Source organism: Halichoerus grypus, chromosome 6, assembly GCF_964656455.1.
Source record: "Halichoerus grypus chromosome 6, mHalGry1.hap1.1, whole genome shotgun sequence".
NCBI classification, from domain to species: domain Eukaryota; kingdom Metazoa; phylum Chordata; class Mammalia; order Carnivora; family Phocidae; genus Halichoerus; species Halichoerus grypus.
This window is the reverse complement of record NC_135717.1, coordinates 143,547,499-143,568,158: the sequence shown is the minus strand read 5'-3', so window position 1 is coordinate 143,568,158 and position 20,660 is coordinate 143,547,499. Positions and strand designations below refer to the sequence as shown.

The following is a 20,660-nucleotide window of genomic DNA, read 5'->3' as shown; positions in this document are numbered from 1 at the left end:
ACCTAAACATAAGATCTGAAAATATAAAATTTCTAGAATAAAACAAGAGAAAAGATTTATGACAGTGGATTTGGCAATAATTTCTTGGATATGACACCAAAAGAACAGGGAGCAAAAGTAAAAATAGACAAATGGGACCACATCAAACTTAAAAAAAAATTCTGTGTAGCAAAAGAAAAAATATAACAAAATGAGAAGGCATCCTATGAAATTGGAAAAAATATCTGCAAACCATATATTTGATAAGGGGATAATATCAAGAATATAGAAATAACTCCTATAAGTCATCAACACCACAGACAAAAAGCAAATAATATGATAAAAAACGGGCAAGGGACTTCAATAGACATTGCTCCAAGGAACAAATACCCAACAAGCATATGAAAAGATGCTCAACATCACTAATCATTACAGAGATGCAAATCATAACCACAGTAAGAGGTCACTTCACGCCTGTTAAATTGGCCACTATCAAAACAAAACAAAAACAAAAACACCACAAACACACAAAAAAACACAGAAAACAACAAGTGTTAATGAGGATTTGGAGAAACTGTTGGTGGGAATGTAAAATGGTACAGCTATTATGGAAAACAGTTACAGTTACAGAGTTCCTCAAAAAATGAGAAATAGAATTACCACATGATCCAGCAATCTCTCTTGAGTATATATCCAAAAAAACTGAAAAAAGGCTCTTGAGGTGCTATGTGCAGCACACCCATGTTCATTGTAGCATTACTCACAACAGCCAACAAGTAGAAGCAACCTAAGTGACTACTGACAGATGAACAGATAAGGAAAACATGGTCTATACATACAATGAAATATTATCCAGCCTTAAAAAGAAGGAAATCCTGTCATAGTCTACAAAATGGATGAACTTTGGAGACAATTATGCTAAGTGAAATCATCCAGTCACAGAAGACAAATGTTGCATGATTCTCCATGTATGAGATATCTAAAGTGGTCAAACTCTTGGAAACAGAGGATAGAATGATGTTAGCCAGAAGCCGCAGGGAGGAGGGGAGCTGTTGTTCGGTGGGTACAGAATTTCACTTTTGTAAGATGGAAAATTTTTAGAGATCTGCATGTGCATATGGTTAACACTACTGTACTATATGCTTAGAAATGGTTATGATGGTAATTTTATGTTATATATTTTTTAATCACACACACATAAAAAAGCAAGGTAGAAAAAAAGAGAAGGAAGAAAAAGAAGCCTCTGACAATAAATAAAAAAAATAGTTACAAACATGGCTAATATTAATTCAAATATGTCAATAATCACTCCAAATGTGAATGGTCTATAAATATTCCAATTAAAAGCAGAGACTGTCAAGAGTGAATAATAATAATAATAATAATAATAATAATAATAAAAAGAGACCAACTATATGTTTACAAAAAACCCACTTTCAATATAAAGACTGATAAGTAAAGCAAAGGGATAAAGATAAACCATGCTAACACTAATCAAATAAAGTTGGAATATTACTTTCAGACAAAGACCTCAGAGAAAGGAAAATTATTACACATAAAGGGGAGGCTAATGAGAAGGTCAGGGGATACCAGCATGGAATACAGAATGTGACAAAAGAATCATATATATGACAAATACATGAAACAAACTCACTGAATGGGGTGAGGGACCAAGGTGTTAATCTATGTTAAGTTGGAAAATGAGTGAAGTGTGTAAAACAGAAGGCAGAAGAAATTACACGTAAGAACAGTCCTCTAGATGATAAAGCTCTTTCCCACGGCAGTACAGGTGAACAATTCTAAAACAACTACACATGACTAGTAGAATATGCACAGATAAGAAAATGTAGGGTGGATGGTGGAAGCCAGATTTCTCTCTGTTGGAATGGAAGTTACAGATAAAGAAGAAAAGGAAACTAGAAAGATTTATATGGTAATGGATTAGAACTAAAGGCATCAGTACGAACTTGTGTTTAGTTTAAAACAGATACAGTTACATATAGTATATTGTAGGTATGTGTATATACATTGGTTAGTATATAGCCATACATTTCCGTCACCTGAGAAGAGCCCAGAAGCAATAACACCCCAGTAGCAGTAAGTACACCTAAGAACCAAGTTCTTGGATTCTAAACCATTCTCCAATAAAAGGAACCAGAGCTCCTTAGAAAAATGCCTGATTCTAGGACTTGGGCTGTAAATATGTAAGATGAGCCTGGAGCATGTTTTAGTGACAGTAAGAAAGTTCCCAAAGGAAAACAGACACACACACACACACACACACACACACGCACAATGATGAAGGTATGTCAAGGGGACGTATAGGCCTCTGGAAGAGTTTCTGTTGGTCAAAGTTGGGCAAAGAACTAATCTGAGCAACAAACTAAATAAAGTAGTAGTATCGTGTTATAATCCAATGTATAAACGAACATAAAATTTTGAATAGATAAATGGGGAGAAGAGACAAATCTCTCATGCAGAAGAATTCCAAATAATTTATGCAGAGAGAATACCTGCACTCCTTAAATATGAACCACACATAGCAACCTCCTTTCAAAGACTACAATATGGAAAGACAGGGTATAAAAAAAGAGTTTTTACACTGGAGCAATCTGATAAAAACTACCTCAAGCCAGGTCATCAAAGTTAATATAAACAGTGGTAAGTCATATTGATAATATACGAATATCCTTGATTTGATATGGTGAGAAGGATACTTTATCTCTACGATCTTCCTCCTCAAAACTAGTAACTCCAGTCTAATAAGAAAATATCAGCCAAAGACCAATTGAGGAACATTCTACAAAATATATGACAGTACTCCTCTAAAACAAGCAAAGCCTGAAAAACTATCATAGCCAGGTAGAGCTAAGGAGGCAAGGCAACTAAATGAAGTGTAGGATCTTGGCACAACAAAAGGACAGCAGGGAAAAAGTGAAGATACCTGAATAAAATATAAACTTAATTTAATAATAATATATGACTATTGGCTCATTAATCATGATAAATGTACCATACTAGAACATGAAGTTAATAGAGAAGATTGGTTCGAGGGCATACTAGAACTCTCTGTACTAACTTCACAATAATTCTGTAATCTAAAACTGTTCTAAAAGTGTTTACTTAAAAAATTAGTTTCTTAAAAATCTAATATAAATGCCACAAAATTTTAGCCTTTGGCTTATTTGATTTGAAAATACATGGGGTATTTGCTACAACATTCTCTTTTCCTATATGCTCAAAATAGTTTGTAACAACAGCAAATTCATAAGATAAAAATCTTTTTAAACACCTATTATGATTCAAACTGCTAAATGGGAAGATGAGATTATTCCAGGCAAAGGAAAAAACTCAAGCAAAATCGAAACTACTTCCTCTATGTATTACTCTTTGTAGGATTTAAGTATAAGCATTTAGTACAGGCATGTCAGGAAAAGATCTTAAATATTGCCATGATCAAATGCTATTTCTATTTCAGAAATAAAAAAAAAACAAAAGATAATTTACATCTAGTCACAAATTAATAAAGTGAATTTCTTCTTTCAAAATTACAGCTCAAATTTAGTGAGCATAAAAACAAAGTTGTTCTTCTCTACCTGTATTCTGGAGATGCTAAACACATCCACATTATAACATTATCAACTGTAGTTCAATTCATTCCGGTTTTGAACTAATTTAGACAAATAGCTATTTTTAGAGTAGTCCTAGCCCCAATGTGAATAAACATTTTCTTCCAAAATGTTGACCTTGGTGGTATCTCTGTCCTGATTTCTGGAACTTTCCTACTAACTCTGTCTACCCATTATAGAGGAAAGCAACGAACTACACTCACTAAAGTTCTTAGATGTTTAAAATTGAATGACTACTTAAGAAAGAAATTACTAGGTTAGCAGGTGTTCTAGCTCCAACTCATTGGTCTCCCAGGTAAAACTCAGTGCCTTTTTCACTTAGGTATATTTCTAGAACTTCTGCACTCTCTCTGTCCCGCCCCCTTTCATTTTGATATATTATATATTTCCTCAGAGTTCATTTGGCAGAACATTCTTTTCTCTGGATGATAAGAGATTCATATTAAAAAGAAGGGATCCATGACAAATACACTAAGTAGGGCTTTAAATACAATAAGACTTTCAGAGCCTTTAATAGTATGAATATTAACATATATTAAGAAGGGGGACGCCTGGGTGGCTCGGTTGTTAAGCATCTGCCTTCGGCTCAGGTCATGATCCCAGGGTCCTGGGATCGAGCCCCACATCGGGCTCCCAGCTCCGCGGGAAGCCTGCTTTTCCCTCTCCCACTTCCTCTGCTTGTGTTCCCTCTCTCGCTGTCTCTCTCTCTGTCAAATATATAAATAAAATCTTAAAAAAAAAAAAAAAAGAAGGAACTATGGTATGCAGTTTTTCCCACACTAAAATTTTTAAGTAATATCTAGATATACTAATGTCTGTGGAATACATTCTGGGCATAGTGTTTTAATAGAAACTATCCAAACAATAATGGCAGTGGCAAAATTTTGGCACCTTTAAGTTTCACTGTATTTGAAATCTCTCTTTTTATTATCAAGTGAAATCCATCCTTGCCATGTAACATTACTTACTGGATCAACTTAGTTAATATTTATAGTCATAGCAAAGTTACCAACTTCAATACGTGTCACATATATACATATGTGTGTGTGTATGTTTATACAGAGCAACGTATTAGTGTACTGTTGGGAGTAGGGACGGGGACAGGATGGAAGACCCGTCTTCCACATAAGTGAAAATGAAGTGCAGAAGATAATTACCAGTTGTGAAGAATGTGCACCCTAGGTGGGGAAAAAAAGAAAGAAAGAAAAAGAAAACAGATACCCTCAGGAAACTATCTTGAACCCAAATAACAGATTTCAGCTAAATCTTATACCTCAGCTGAGGTAATCTTTGTGAGGTATGCAAAGGTATCTTAAAAATGTAAGAGCGTGGGCTCCTGATTAGTAATTTTCTGCCTAAGGTGAGTTAATTTCTGATTCAAGCAGACAGAAATTTTGTTCTTGTATTACTGTTTCGTCTCAAGAAATAAGAAATAAAATATACTATATACTATTTCTCAGGGACAAAAATTTCCCAGACTATTACATCTAACAACTACACTACTTATTTCTATCATTATATGACATCATAATACATATAATACATGCTCTGTGCCCACCTTAAACCCAATGCCACATGGCTAATATCAAACTGACCCAAGGGTCCTATTTATGGGAGAATCTTGTATGCTGCTACCTATAGTATTATTACAATGAATCTGAGTTACAGTGAACAGTCAAGAATGTACCTTATCTTGTCACTTTTGACAAAGAGCCTCAATTATACCTCAGAAATGAGAGTCCTGCAATGTTAAGCCTTTGAAAAGAACTATGTTTCCCAATAAGAAGAAATAAATATCTAGGCAGGTAAATCTCAGGTGTTTTGGCTCCAACTCAATGTTCTTCCAGGTAAAGGTCAGCAGTCATGACTCCCAGGCATCCCACACTGTCCTCCCTTTCAGTTGGGAATATCACAGAGCCTCCTTCAAAACCTAAAATATGAGAGAAACTCTACGCCATATATGGGGTGCCATATACCATATATACCATATTTAAATTAAAAATTTAAACTTCACTATTTCCTTGTTACTTTACATCCATAGATACCTGAATCCATTTTACAATAACCCATTAAGATTCTTTTTTTATTGAACAATATACACAGAAAGTATCTTTTCACCTCAGAACTGCATTACGAGAAAATCTGAAAACTGAAGGAAGATTTGTTTTAAAAATAAATTTTTGTGCATTTGGAAGTTAGACATTCATGCACATGAGGCACTGTCTATGTGTGTTTTATCATAATAAACAAAAGGCTGGAGAGCAATTTAAATCGTACAGCTTTCAGAAAAATCTAGGAGTGGTATAATCCAATAGGCTTTGGACACTGATCTTGATTGAACCTCCGTGAACCTCAGCTTCCTTCTATATAATGGTATCTAGATTGTGGCACTGCAGCAGGACATATTGGACTAGCATATAGAAAATGTCTAGTTCATTGAGGATAACAAGTGTTAGCTAATTGCAGGAGGTACCCCTCAAATGTAATGTGGGTAAATACAAGAGCAAACACAAAAACTTTATGGGTTTGTGAACATAGTCATGGTTGGGCTGATTTGAACCTATTTATGAGACTGCAAAAATGAAAACTTTCACATCTTAGAACAGATGTGGCCTCCTTTGTATGTGTGTGTATGTGTGTGTATGTGTGTGTGTGTGTGAGAGAGAGAATATATATGGAATATATACGTCCTTATCCAGATGCCACGGGGGAAAAAAAAAAGGCAATCTCCTTTTGCAAAAATATTGATCTAACAACTACTTGGGAGAAAAGATACCTGTTTTTGAAAATGTATGTTGTGTGTATCACCCTTCCTAAAGATAAACATAGGCTTAGAACAAGATGCTGTTCCAACAAGGAAAGCTACTCAAATCTTCTACTAGGAAAAAAAAAAAAAAAATGTCAAGTGAGGAAAATATAAAAACATAAAATTGAAAGTGTTTAACTCACATTAAAATGTTTCCATGCTGCATTACATGACAGGAGAGTCAAAGAATAACAAGCTGGAAGTCATGAACTATAATACATGTAGCATAAGAATACATAACTGGGGCTCATTTAAGAAATTAAAGAACTGTAAAGTGGAAGAAAAATGCCTACCAAGTGGTGTGGAATCCCATGCCTATAATAAAAATTAAAGAGTAAGGAAGTAAGATTAAGGTACCTACATAACTGTCCCTTCTGAAACAAAAGCCATGACAAAAGTCAAAAGAAAGGCAGCCCACAGCTACAGTGGCTATGGATTGCCTTGTTATGAATTTCTCCTAAATAGAAGACATTGAGGCCTTCTTGAGGTGAAGGAAATGCCCTGCTGGTCTTTGTATCCCCACTGTTTACTACAGAGCGTGAAATGAAGTTCAGGCTCAGAAAATGTGTATAAAAATGGAGGTTGTTTTTTTTTTTTTATAAAGGATTGTTTTTTTTAGACTCCTGCAAGAAAGCCAAGGTATATTTAAGGGAAACACCACTTCTCCATCTCCATCATTCCAATAATGTGGGATGCCAGAGTACAGGGGGCTTATGAGGCCTGAGCCTGCTGGGCTACTTAAATTGCACTAGATGATAACTATAGACGAAACACAGAAACCAAATCAACAAAATAACAATGCAATGTAATTTGGTTTAAAAGCAATATAACCTTATTTACCCCTACAGAAAAAGCTAACTTTTTTTTCAAACATAGCAGTATGTATATGTAGCAATAAAGCAGCTAGAATTATTTCATGTGACCCTTACTGCCTGAGGACTTGATCATTTTAATTTTTATGATTCCTGAGACTATCTGGCAAAACAGAATATCTCTAACAATGACTTCTACTAACTGACATACAAAAACAAAATAAAAGTCTGGAATATTTTGAGATATCTGGAGTCCTGTCACTTAGCAGCAATAAGTACAATAATTGTAAGATTGATTCTAAATAACAAAATGCATATCTTGAAGTGAGTGAGTGGTTTCTAAAAAAAAAAAAACAAACTACCAGATTTATTATGCTTCAGAGTGAAAATAATACAATGATAACTATACTATCTCCAGAACGCTGTTATGTTTAAATGAGGTAACTTCATATAAAATACTTAGCTGAATACTATAAATTAAACTTTCTTCTATATTTCCTTCAGTATTTCAGTAGAATGATATATGTGATATTATGCCTTCTCTTTTCATGGAATACATTTTGCAACTTGAATTGAACATCTCCGTAATAATCATCCAGTCAGAGTCACAGGGACATTTTGTCCCCCTCTTCCTCCAATCTAAACATGGCTGTGCAGAGACTGTAATAAAACAAAGCAACCCAAACGCTAGCCAACATACAAAATGAGAAGAGCTTTGCTTTAAAGAGAACCAAATGGAAAAATAATCTCAGGTCTAAACAGCAATAATTATTACAAAAGACCCAAGGAAACACAGAGCACTGCCCTTCCAGATGGACAACCTTGACACCATCGTGGCCTTGGGGAATGGAACTTTACTACAGAACCACAAGTACTTTCACAACTGGAGTTTTATGTAGCCCAATTAACTTTGGCTAGACACAGAAATCTGGCTCAGTGCTTCCATGCAGTAGCCAAAATAAAGGTTTTCTGTATCAAAATTACTGTCAGAGTCTCCCATATCCTTCCTTCTCTCTTACTAACCCAAACCTGGAAAATAAGCTAACAGCCAAGGAGCTTTTACTACAATTTAAGTCAATATTAATTTTACTGGCTCACAAAAACCGCAAAATATTTGGCTTAAATAAATTGAATAGGACAAAAAGAGAGGAAGACCAAGAAAAATTAAAGTAAGGATGTGCACACAAATAGAGAACACACAGCTTTAGAAACAACTATAAAAATCATCTAAAATACCAAAATAATGGAAATGTTATTCCTTCCTTTCTCTCTTAATGCATGCCCAATTTGAAATTCATGGCATTAGCCCTAGGTAACAAAGTTCAAACAAGGAATAAATCACAATTTTAAAGAGAGCTCGTGTTCAGTATTTTAATTGGACATGACATTAGTATGAAAGTTCCATATATTTTAAAGAGATGTCACCCGGGCTCAACTATATTTAAACATGGAGGGTACCAGTGACCCTAAGGCAGAGCTATTCTCTATGGTATCCTGGAAAATTTGTATTCTAGTTACAGTGTAGGACCTAAAAGTGCCAACAGCTGAAAACAGAAGTCTCAAGTTCACGACCTATGATGTCTAATAATAAAAATGTGTTTAAAGCACTCAAACTAAACTAGTATTTAGAGGTGATGTTTAAAAATAAGTTATAAAAAAGGAGTGGTATGAAGTACCGGCTTACTTTTGGAATCTCCAATCAGGTGTGACAAGGGGTTAAAAAAACAAAGACTCCACTTTTAAAACTATTTAAAGTTAAAATTACTGATGTTCAATTCAGAAAACCCTGAGGTTATATCCAATTCTGCTATTTAGGAGCTAAGTTATTCTTGGAGATGTTGCTTAAATCTTTGAAGCTGAGTTTCCTCATTTATAAAAAGAGGATAATACTCATTGTAAAGTTTCCCAAAATAACATGTCAACCACAAGCACTCAAGAAATATATACCCCTTTTATGCCCAATAGGGTCTTGGAGGATTAGACCATGTCCACTATATAATCATGCCATTCTTGTTCATTTATTCAGTACATATCATTGGGAGTCGAGTGATGCCTAGAATGGAGTAGTAAGTTTCAATACACATGCTGCCTAAATGAAGGAATTAATGGGGAAACATGGATCAGAGCAGAGAAACAAAAATATTAAGAAGTCATGTACCCAGCCCTTAAATAACTTAAAAACTGAAAGGTACAAGAGAATACAGGGATAGTTATACCAAGATAGGGAAATGCCACATACTGAAGAGATAAAAAAGATAAGTGAAAAGTTAGCTCCTCCTCCATGTCTATGGTCAAAAGATGTAGATTTACATCTGCCATCGATCTGGGAAGTGCTATTATAGAGATACTGAAACCAGGGCTATGGATGCACAGAGAAGAAAAAAATGACTGCTTGAAAGACTCAGGCAAGACTTCACAGAAGTAATAAAATTTGAGTGGGGAGAGAGAGAGACAAAGGACATTTTCCAGGGGGAATAAAAAAGGATTTGATTTATGGAATTTGTCAAAGCATTCTGGGAAACTCAAAATCAGTTTGAAGTTTTCTAAATACCATAAATACTACAAACCCTTAAAGAAAAATTTGTACAAAAAACATACTGGCTGTAATGAAACCACCAGCAATCATTTTTTTTTCTAATTTCTCTTATAAAATATAATTCTTATATAAAATCTTATACTACAGTCATAAGTCTGATTTAGCTGCATGTCACTTTTACATATTTCAACTGTGGTCAGTTTTGACCAAACAGTGAAAACACCGCACCCCATTTCAGTTCCTCTTCTCTTGAGACTAATAGCCAATTCCATTTTATAATATATTTAAAGCCTTCCGAAGTCAAACTATGTGGCATTTTCCACCTTGCCAATTCCATGTTAAGTCAATGGCATATTACCAGGCCAACAAACCCAAAATTAGACAAAGGCAATCCATTGGGATAAGAAATTTGCCAAATCTCATAATTCAAAAAGAGACTGCTAAAGACGGTTGTGGGGGTATTGGCATGGTGAGTTTAAGCCTTTCCATAATAAGGCTTGTATTTCATCTAATCAGCTAGTCGGAAACTATAAAAGTTTGGTTGGTGGGGGGAATTAAAATTTGGATTGTAATACACGAGTCTTTCCTTCCTTTCCATATGTTTCAGTAAATTAAAACTTCTAAATCTTGTCTCTTTTAAAAAAAAATGCTTTCTAAAAAATAAAGCAGCCTGTAAAATCATATTTTTGTACAGGAAACTTAAAATATTCAGGCTTCAAATGAAGAAGAAAAAAAGAACACATGGTTTCTATATCCAAAGCAGTGTCACGGTCTAGGTAGATTCAGAATTAAGTACATTTGAGCTTTCATCTTTTTTTCTTTGCTAAATGACTTTAAAAAAAAAAAAAAATCAGGCATCTTAAACTTTTATAGATTTTTTTTGAAGGGGGCCATTTATCAATCTAATTAAAAATGTTTCCATTTGAATTCCATAAGAACATCTCAAAGACAGCAGTTGCGGCAAGAGGTAGATATGAATTCTGTTAAGTGCAACTGCGTGAATTATCATCCTGTTAGAATAGGAAATGAAAAGACGTTTATAGGGTAAAACAAATTTATTCCAATAGCAACTTATACCCTCCAATTCTGAATAATGTTCTCCTTTCCCTTTCTCTGTTCTTTCTCTATTAGGCCTTCATATTAGTTTCTTTTATAATTTCTGCCTTCATATTTCTTATTTCTTCATTTTTTTGTTTGCATATGGAAAGATTTCCTCAACTTTATTCTCCTAACATTTATTTATTTATTTATTTAGTAATCTCTACACCCAATGTGGGCTTGAATTCACAACCCCAAGATCAAGTCCCATGCTCTACCAACTGAGCCAGCTAGGTGCCCCTATTCTCCCATCTTTTAAATGAAAATTGTTTGCCATCATCTTTTTAATTTCTAAAAGCTCTTTCTTGGTTATTTTTTTTTCATTATTTATGTTTTTATGGCATCCTGCTTTATAAAATGCTATGTTACCAACTCTAAGGATTTATTTTTATTTATTTATTTTTAAATATTTTATTTATTTATTTGGCAGAGAGAGAGCACAAGCAGGGGGAGTGGCAGGCAGAGGGAGAAGCAGGCTCCCCAAGGAGCAGGGAGCCCGATGCGGGGCTCAATCCCAGGACCCCGGGATCATGATCTGAGCTAAAGGCAGATGCTTAACTGTCTGAGCCGCCCAGGTGCCCCTAAGTATTTTTTTTTTTTTAAGATTTTATTTATTTATTTGAGAGAGAGAAAGCATGCAAGAGAGAGCACAAGCATGGGAGAGGGGTAGAGAGAAAGGGAGAAGCAGGCTCCTCATTAAAACAGGGAGCCTGATGTGGGACTCAATTCCAGGACCCTGGGCTCATGACCTGAGCCGAAGGGAGAGGCTTAACCTACTGAGCCACCCAGGCACTCTACAATTTCTAAGGATTTAAAAAAAATTTTTCTTCTGTTTCCTCTAGCTTCCTTCTCCTAATAATTTGCTTCAGTTCCAATCTTTTATAGTTGAGGCTTTCTAAATATGAGTGATGATCCTTGGTTGTCCGCTGTTATTTAAAAGCTACTTAATAAAAGCTGAATGGAGTTCCTTAGCTATAGGTGTGCTTCCCAGATGGGAAAGATTCACTTTTGTGCATCTGGTTTGGGAGCTAGCCATTAATAGGTGATCTCCAAATGTAGGTATAAAGATTTCTTTTCCCTATGGTGATTCAATTTCTCCAGATAAGAATTCAAAAATTTCTTGGGAGGTGGGGTGTGTGTGTGTGTGTGTGTGCACACGCACACACAGTGCTAGGTGAGCGTAAACTCTGTGGTGCTGGTATTCTGCTTGTGGTGGAGGAGGGGTACTGACCATCTGTGTGCTCCACCGGAAGACACTGAATCAATCTTTTCAGTCCTCCTTGCATTTCACCTTTGATTGTGCAAGCTGTTCCTGAATCATGAACCTCTTTTACTCAACTGCTGCACCACTATAAGCCTTTTCCCTGCCTTGGAGGTGAGCGCCCGGTTGCTGGCATTGCTCACACTGGAGGAGAGACCTGACTGTTCCAGACGCAGCTGACAGCTGATTATCCGATTCAAAAAAGGCTCCTTAACTCACTCGCTCCCATGCCAACTGCCTTCAAGTCTTGAGTCTCTCTGAGCTTCTTTTTGAGTACATAAGATCTCTTTTCATTGTTATCCCATTCCAAAGCCTCTTCAGATGGTGGACTCTGTTCTGACAAATCAATTTCCACTTTCTGATTTCCAAAAATCAGTTTAAATATCATTTCCCCCACCATTCTGATTGTTCCTGTGAGGCTATTCCTTCTCAATATTTTATTCAATATTATAAATATTTAGCATAATATTTATTATTCTTTATTTACCCACATGATCACCATTTCTTTGTTCACCATTCTTTTTGCAACATACTCAGCAACTCTTCCAGATCTAACTGTGTTCTTTTGAAGGACATCTTCAGTAATTTCTTCAGCAAGAGTTTTTAGTGGCCTGATTTTTATTTAATTTCTTGGTCTAGGAATTTCATCATCATGCAAGTAAAGCAAATTCAAAATTCAAAGCCTGATAAAGGGAAGGCAGTAGTACAAACTCATTCCTTCTCCATTCAAATCCCATGCTGAGATAGGCAAACCTTCATAATGCCTTCTTATATCAGTAAGCAAACTTATTCTAGATTATTCTTTCACTGAAGGTATGAATTTTCCTCCTTAAGTACCTAATCCCTGGCTTTCCATTGGTCCGAAGCTTTCCATTTCCAGCAAGAATGAAAACAAACAAAAAACCCATTCTCTCCTGTTACCACAACTGGTAAACTATCCCAAATCAGCTGCAGATCAGCCAACTGTTTACTGTTCTGGCATTCAGTTACCCCTCATTGCTAGCCCCTAGAAAATTGTCTCACTACTTTTTGAGCTCAGTTACGCATTAAGAGTGTATCTATTTTATTAAGCATATCTAGATATATTTTAAAAGTAGTATATTTTCTGGCTACTGAGTCTGCCTACATAGTTTCATTAATAGCATTTTAGTTGTGTCTTCATGTGGATACATAATAATTTTAGGTATTTAGTCCATCTTCTGTAGAAAATAAAATATTATTACTTTTACATAATTATAAAATACTTTTCTATAAATTCACTTCGGAATCACTTTCCTGACCATCTGCTCTATGCTTTTCTAGGAGTCATTTATTCTTATTAATATTGAAGAGAGATTAGGTGATATAACTAAAACAGCACAGATAATAGATTCAGATTAGGATTGAAGGCTAGTTCTGCTACTTATTATTAGCTGGATAAACTCAGAAAATTTACTTAAATATTTTGAACAATCCCCTATAGTGTAAAATAAGACATCAAGTTTACTTTGAAACACATGGAATTACAATTTTTCTAAATCCCAGTGGTAGAATACCAGCAATTTCTTATGCTTCAAAGTAACACCACTTCTATGAGAATGTGGCCTCCAAGTCTGCTTGTCACATAGTGGGTGGTCAAATGATGGCACCATTTCTCTCATGGAATGATTTCTAATTAGTAGGAATTCCAGGTGACACTAACTGACACACATGCAAAGCCTTACATAATGCTGGTTATTTGGAAAGAATCCAGCTTCATTCTACAGTGTAGCCCATTTGGGGCTAACGGTGGTTTGTAGAACATAATCTTTACACAAATATTGTTATTGTGACAAATTCATTATGTAATCCATATTTGGGATTCACCATTTCTATTTTTCCATTAGGTTACATCAAGGATCAAGACATACCACATTTTATCTATGGTAAACCCTACAGAAATACATTTTTCTATAGGCTCTATACAGAGTTCTGACAGTGTTACCATCATTACTCCCTAACAGTCTGAGTTAACTGGCTGAGAACCAATACCTTAAACTCTATCCATCTCAGTCTGCATGGAGAAAACCAGCTCCAAAAGGGTGAGGAAGGAAGGTGGTTACTCACTGTTAGAGCTAGCAGTTTCCCATAGGTAAGATGAGCAGGAATGTGGTCAGTCTTGGATCTCAGTGATTCCATATACCAATGCTCTGCTTCAGGGAGTTTGCTTAATCGCATGTATGCTTCACCTGGAAAGAAATACTTGATCAACCTGAGGCCACAGCTTTCCAACAGCTACAATGGCGTCACATCATCGTGTTTACATCCCTTGAAATTTCAGATGCTGTGGCGAGAACTGTCACCCATTATCTCATCTGATTCCCAAAAGTCATCATAATTTCCAGTTTACAAATAGGAAAACTTGTGTTTGGAGAAATTAAGTGAAATGGCTAAATTAAAAAATTCAGTAACTAATAAAGCTTTGATTTTTAACCTAGTAACAGTAGACCCACAAGCATAGGCCCTTTGTCTTTTCTTTTTCCTAAAGATAGGTTTGGGGGCGCCTGGGTGGATCAGTTTGTTGAGCATCCAACTTTTGATTTCGGCTCAGGTCATGATCTCAGGGTTGTGAGATCGAGCCCCACACTGGGCTCTGCGCTCAGCTTGGGGGCGGTCTGCTTGAGATGCTCTTCCTCTCTCTCTGCCTCGCCCTCTGCTTGTTCCCTTGCTCTCTCAAATAAATAAATCTTTAAAAAAAAGATAAGCTTGTTCTTTCTTATGTACAGTTGTTCTTTTTTATTCACATTCATTTATTCCTTCAGAAATTCAAGTATTTATAGAATACACACTAAGTAAGAGAGAATTATGAAGACCTAGACAAAGAAGATTAAGGTCCTGCCAAGACTTACATTGTTGAGAAAAGATTAGTTGAAGGAGTTAGAAATATTTTGGATTAAGCATTGGTGTTGGATTTCTTTCAGAAATTATTTGCATTTTATATTTTTAATAGATAAAATTTATGAGTATCATTTGGAAAATCCAGTGAATATATAACAATTATTTAGCATGCCCAGGACCATGTACAAAGCTAGTTTGAAGACTTTCAGCGATCAGTTATTATTTTTAAGTTATGCAAATTTTACCTGTCGAAGAGTATTTCACTAACAGCCAAGCAAGAGAAAAACAAAAAATAAAAAACTGGAAATAAAGCCAAATTATATCAGCTCTCAACTTATTATCATCTCCTCTCCCTTATTTGCTTATAGCATGGAAGAATATTTACCTGATGAGAATATTATATTTTAAGGTGATTTGTGTATTTAAAAGTTAAGCATTATAGTTTTAATAAGCACTGCAAATATAGAAAGTACTCAATTTCTAAGAACAGGTAATAGACTGGTAACCTGAATTATTTGTAAAGCAGACCTTTATAGCTTAAATAATCACAATTATGATAGCTTTTTCCATTTAGAGGCATAATCAGAGGCTTTTTCCTAAAATATATTACCCATATTGGCTATACCTCTTTGCTTCAAAGGAAGAACTAGTTTCCTTTTATTTGAATCATATTCTCTTTGTATTAGCACAGTGCTGTCAATACAAATATGTTTGATGAATTGAACTGATTTGAGTCTCCTGACCTTTTGAGTGCCCTTTGCTCGGCTCGTTAGTAAAAAATACTGGTGACAAATCTGTAATATGCACAAAAATGTACATACCACTCACACACATCAATGTGTTTCTAGTTCTCAGAACAGTTCTTAAACTATGCTGTCATAAAAATTATAGCTGGAAGTTTTTTCTTTTAATCTAAAACTTAAAATGTGTTTGCATTTAAGAAGAATTTGGTTAGATTAAATAGAGTGCTTGGGTTCACTGAAAGAAATACTGAAGCAAAGACCAAAGACTGGAATGGAATACACAAAATGCTTACAGTTGTTGGTGGTAGGATTAGACATGAATTTTTTTTTAATTTTCCTATTTCTATAATCTTGTATTGTTATTATAATATCTCTATAAAAATGAAAACACTGTCAGACAGATTTTTTCTTTTTTGCCATGTTGAGCTAACAAATGTTTCCCAAAAAAAGCAAACAGTAATTTTTTTTTTTTTTTTTTTTTTTTAGGGAAAGCAAACCATTTCTTCATACTACAACAATACTAGATATGATTTATGTAACAGAAAGAATGCAACAATCCCCAAAGTATTGATAAATTTAAAGCAATTAATGACAAATTCTACCCAAATATTGATCTCTACAGTGGATTCTAAAGCCAGTAGAAAACACAGATTAACATCAGAGTTAGAGTTAAAAGATGGGAGGGATTAGAGATTCTGTCTGGAATCAGCCTGAAATTCCTCTTTGGGTCTTCCAGTGCTCATAGCTCAGCTTATAGAAGCTGTACCATCATTAGCTTTAACATAACTTCTACTTTTCATTTATAAAAAATTCAACTAATTTGTAGAATAGTAAACAGGTTTTCTGCACAAAAAAAAGAATGTGAGAGAACCCAAATTTCACATTGTTTTTGAGATTGAAATCTGTATATTTAAGTTGTTGTCTGAAGATCATTTCAGAAAGTGTTCTATTTTTCCAAGTCATAAATCTATTATTAAAAGCTATTTTGAGATGAAATATTAACTTGCTAATTAGTGTCTAGCCCATTTTCTTCAGTAATAATTCACTAGTAACTTATTAATTTGAAAAACTTGTGAGATAGGGAAATATGAAAGGGCTATAGGAAATATAATGTAATAATGCATCGTGGCAAGTGTATGAAAATGTAAATGACCATTACCACTCAGGAAAACTTCAGGTAACCATTCATTGTATCTCAATAATAACAATGACAATCATTCACTGAATATTTATTATGAATTAGGGTAGCAAGCCATAGGGGGCACATTCCTAACTTATAAGCACCTACCCCTCTCATTCTCTATCTTTGAGCATGTAGAATAGGTTCTCTCACTCAGCCCCACGAGGAGCCTTCACACATTACTCTCATTCAACCACTACCAACTACATGTTCAGATTTGGTTTGCAAGATGAAATAATTTTCAATCTATATTAGTTGCTTTATACATGAATCTCATTTTTTATTAAGGAATGTCTTTCCCTGAATTTTACAGATGAGAACATTGAGAAGCAGGGTGGCTGAATAAAACACACAGAGTCATAAAGGTGGAAAGTGGTAAAGCTGGAATTCAAACCCAGGACAACCTGACCTCAAAGCACAAAGCTTTAACCTGCTAGTAGGGAACAATCACAAAGTTTTCAACTCTCCAGCTCAGGGGAAAAGCATACTCTTTCTCACTCCTGGAAAATTGTTTTCTAGCTTGTGATACATTGGCCTTTGAGATCATTTCACTTTGCCTTGGGCTTATCTACGGAATTAAAAGAATAAGGAAGAACAATAATAATCTATAGTTGACCTTTAAAAATGCTTCTGCTGCATATGTTACTCAACTCTTAAGAGGAGAATATGTATCCTAGGAGATACACCTGAGTGCTATGGTTAATCTTAACACAGAAACAGCCTATAAAAGTAGTAATAAAATCAAGATGCAAACCCTAAAATGCAAGAAAAAGATAATGGATGAATTTAAATGTTTTAAAAGTGACTCAATAAAGATGTGGGGAACAAACAATATACGGGCAAGAACTGGATACACCCCTGCCACTGACAAGGTAGAAGCTTCATACTTCTCACTTCTCATTTGTACTAGGGATTAGAGGACCCATTTTACGGATGAGGAGGAAGGCTCGGGAATGATAAGTGACTTGCACAAGGACAGTTAATAATCTTATTCTAAAAGTTTTGAATGGCTCTAAAGCCCACACTTTTCTCCATGGCATCAAGCTGCCTACCATACAAAGGTTATTATTTATCGAATACCTACTAATGTCTTAAACATATTTATACTTTCATATTATCCCTACACTATAATTAACATCAGTCTCATTCACAAATGAAGAGACTGTGGCTCACTGAGATGAGGCAACTTGTTCAAGGTTCAAAGTTAAGCAAATGCCAGATTCAGGATTCAGATGAGAGCTCTCTCTCTGGCTCCTTCTACCATACCATTCTGTCCAAATACTATAAAAAAAAAAATTAGGAGACAAAATAACTGCAAAAAGTGCCATCAGTGGATTCAGTTTTAGGAGAGAAGGATATATATGTAATCCTTCAAGCTTGATTAAAATATTAAAATCATAAAAAGTCCATGAAGAAAATGGCCACAGGAAAAGAAAATGTTACATTCAATAAGGAAGGAAATGAAAATACTTGATCAGGAAGAGAGTGGAGGGAGGAGCGTTATGTCATCTTCTCTGGTACTATAATTCTTCTTAACTTACAATAATAAAAAAAAAAAAGTGTTTATAGCACCCAGGAGGAAAGAAGCAATGATGACTATTTTTCCTTCTCATCCTGAAAAAAAAAAAAAAAAGACATAATAGAGGCACTTTCATAAGAATGAGAAGATTTGCTGTGATGATGTAGTGATCAGGTTCATCGCCCAGATTTATTTCCGATTCACTCGCAGACAAAAGGGATTTGGATGTCTCCAGGCTGGCTTCAAGCAGATATAAACCAGTTTCAGATGTAGAACAAATAATGTCACTCTTCCTCCCTAAAAAGCCCTGGGTCTAAATAACGCAGGCAAAGGCTAACTCCTTAAAGGAAAGAATGCTGGATTATTGATGATGTAATAGTCCAGATCTCACTGATTCTCATGTTTCAAGTTACTGGACAGCTCTGGCTTGCAGATAACGAATAGAGTACGTAATGGGACATACTACCCATCCTTGCTAGAGTTACCTTTTGTTTCTCCTGTCCCTGCTCGATAGTATATTTCTGTGTTAAGATTCAGTTTAGATTCCGTTTTTTTTTTTTTTTTTTCTGGCCACTTTATTGAGATATAATTAACATACAACCCTGTGTAAGTTTAAGGTATAGAGCACAATGGCTTGATTACATATGCCGTGAAATGATTACTACAATGAGTTCAGTTAACATTCATCATCTGACATATATTTTTTTAAAAAAGAAAAACATTTTCTTTTCCTGTGATAAGAACTTTACGACCTGCTTGCTTAGCAACTTTCAAAGGTGCCATACGGCTGCATTAATGGTAGTCATCAGGTCATACATCACGTCTCTGTACTTATGTATCTTTTACTAGAAGTCTGTTCCTTTCAACTACCTATATCCAATCTCACATCTCCCAATTCCCTTTTAAGAAAACTAAAACAAACAAACAAAAACCCCCAACTTTTGTGACCACCTTTACCAAAAGTGATCACCCCTTACTCAACATTTATAATATTGAGGAATTGTTAAATGTCTCTCTTTTTTATACTCTTCAATGCTCTCTTTCATACCAATTTAGGGTAACCAACATGGATAATGCATACGATGGTAAGCATAAAGATTAACGAGATACTATTCATTTCTACCCTCATGGTACTTACAGTCAAGTGACAATGAAACATATTTATTGATTAGGTTTCCGAAGTTTGATGTTTCAGTGCACATCAAAAAACACAGAAAATTTCTAGTACTTATACTTCATTTAATCTGTGTTTAAAAAGGTAATTTCAGGGGTGCCTGGGTGGCTCCGTCAGTTAAGCATCTGCCTTCGGCTCAGGTCATGATCCAGGGGTCCTGCGATGGACCCCCGTGTGGGATTCCCTGCTCAGCCGACCAAAATACTGTACCAATTTCACTTCCACAGTATTATATAAGGAGAACAAATTTTCTAAGTGCTTAGCAAAATGACATTGTAATATTCTTATAAATGTCCATTTGAAAAAGAAAAAAAAGCCATCATTTCAATTTTCCTACTTTAATTCTTAATGAAAATTCATATATTTTTACAAATTTTTTCACAAATTCTTACCCATGAATTTTTTATTTGCAGGTCATTGTTTGATGGGTTTGGTTGTTTTTTTTTTTTTTTTATAGTTTTAAGCCATTTTTCAACTAAGATATATACCTTTCCCTTTTGATATGCAAAAGATGGTTTAAATGGTTTTTCATGTCAGACTACTTTAACTTTTATTTATGCAAATTAAGTTGACTTTTCCTTTGTAGTTTTGTCACTGCCATTTATGCATAAAAAATTCTTCTTTATCATAGGGACATATATTCTAATTATATAGTTTTATTATTAGTAAGTTAGCTACTTATTCCATATGAAATCCATTTGCCATATAATGTGAGACACGGGTCTAATTTTATTTTTTCTAAACATCATTTAATCAATTGTCCCCGATCAACTTTTATAAGAACTCCTTTTCCTCACCAACATTTAATTTCACATTTATTACCTACAAAAAAAAATTGTAAACTCTGATCTGTGTGTAGTGTATACAACACTGCTCTAACTACTGTAGGTTTTTCTAATATTTTAATATTGAGTACAGCATGTCTCTCCCATTATTTTTCTCTAACCCTTCTTGGCTCTATTTTCCTGTTAAGTCTACCAAATAAACTTTAGAATCATTTTGTCAAATTTTTAATAAAATTCTTTCTGAAATGTTTATTGCTATTGAATTATAATTCATGAATCAAT

The 20,660-nt window shown here is 34.8% G+C and overlaps 1 protein-coding gene across 4 annotated transcripts in view; it reads right to left on the bottom strand.

Annotated features, from left to right (window-relative positions):
• Positions 1-20,660, bottom strand: part of TMTC2 (transmembrane O-mannosyltransferase targeting cadherins 2) — a 388,107-nt gene that overhangs the window by 110,835 nt on the left and 256,612 nt on the right. For all 4 annotated transcript variants that reach the window (XM_078076381.1, XM_078076382.1, XM_078076383.1 and 1 more), the window contains one exon: positions 14,207-14,328. In XM_078076381.1, coding sequence (XP_077932507.1) covers positions 14,207-14,328 — 122 coding nt within the window. The remainder of the gene's footprint in view (positions 1-14,206; positions 14,329-20,660) is intronic.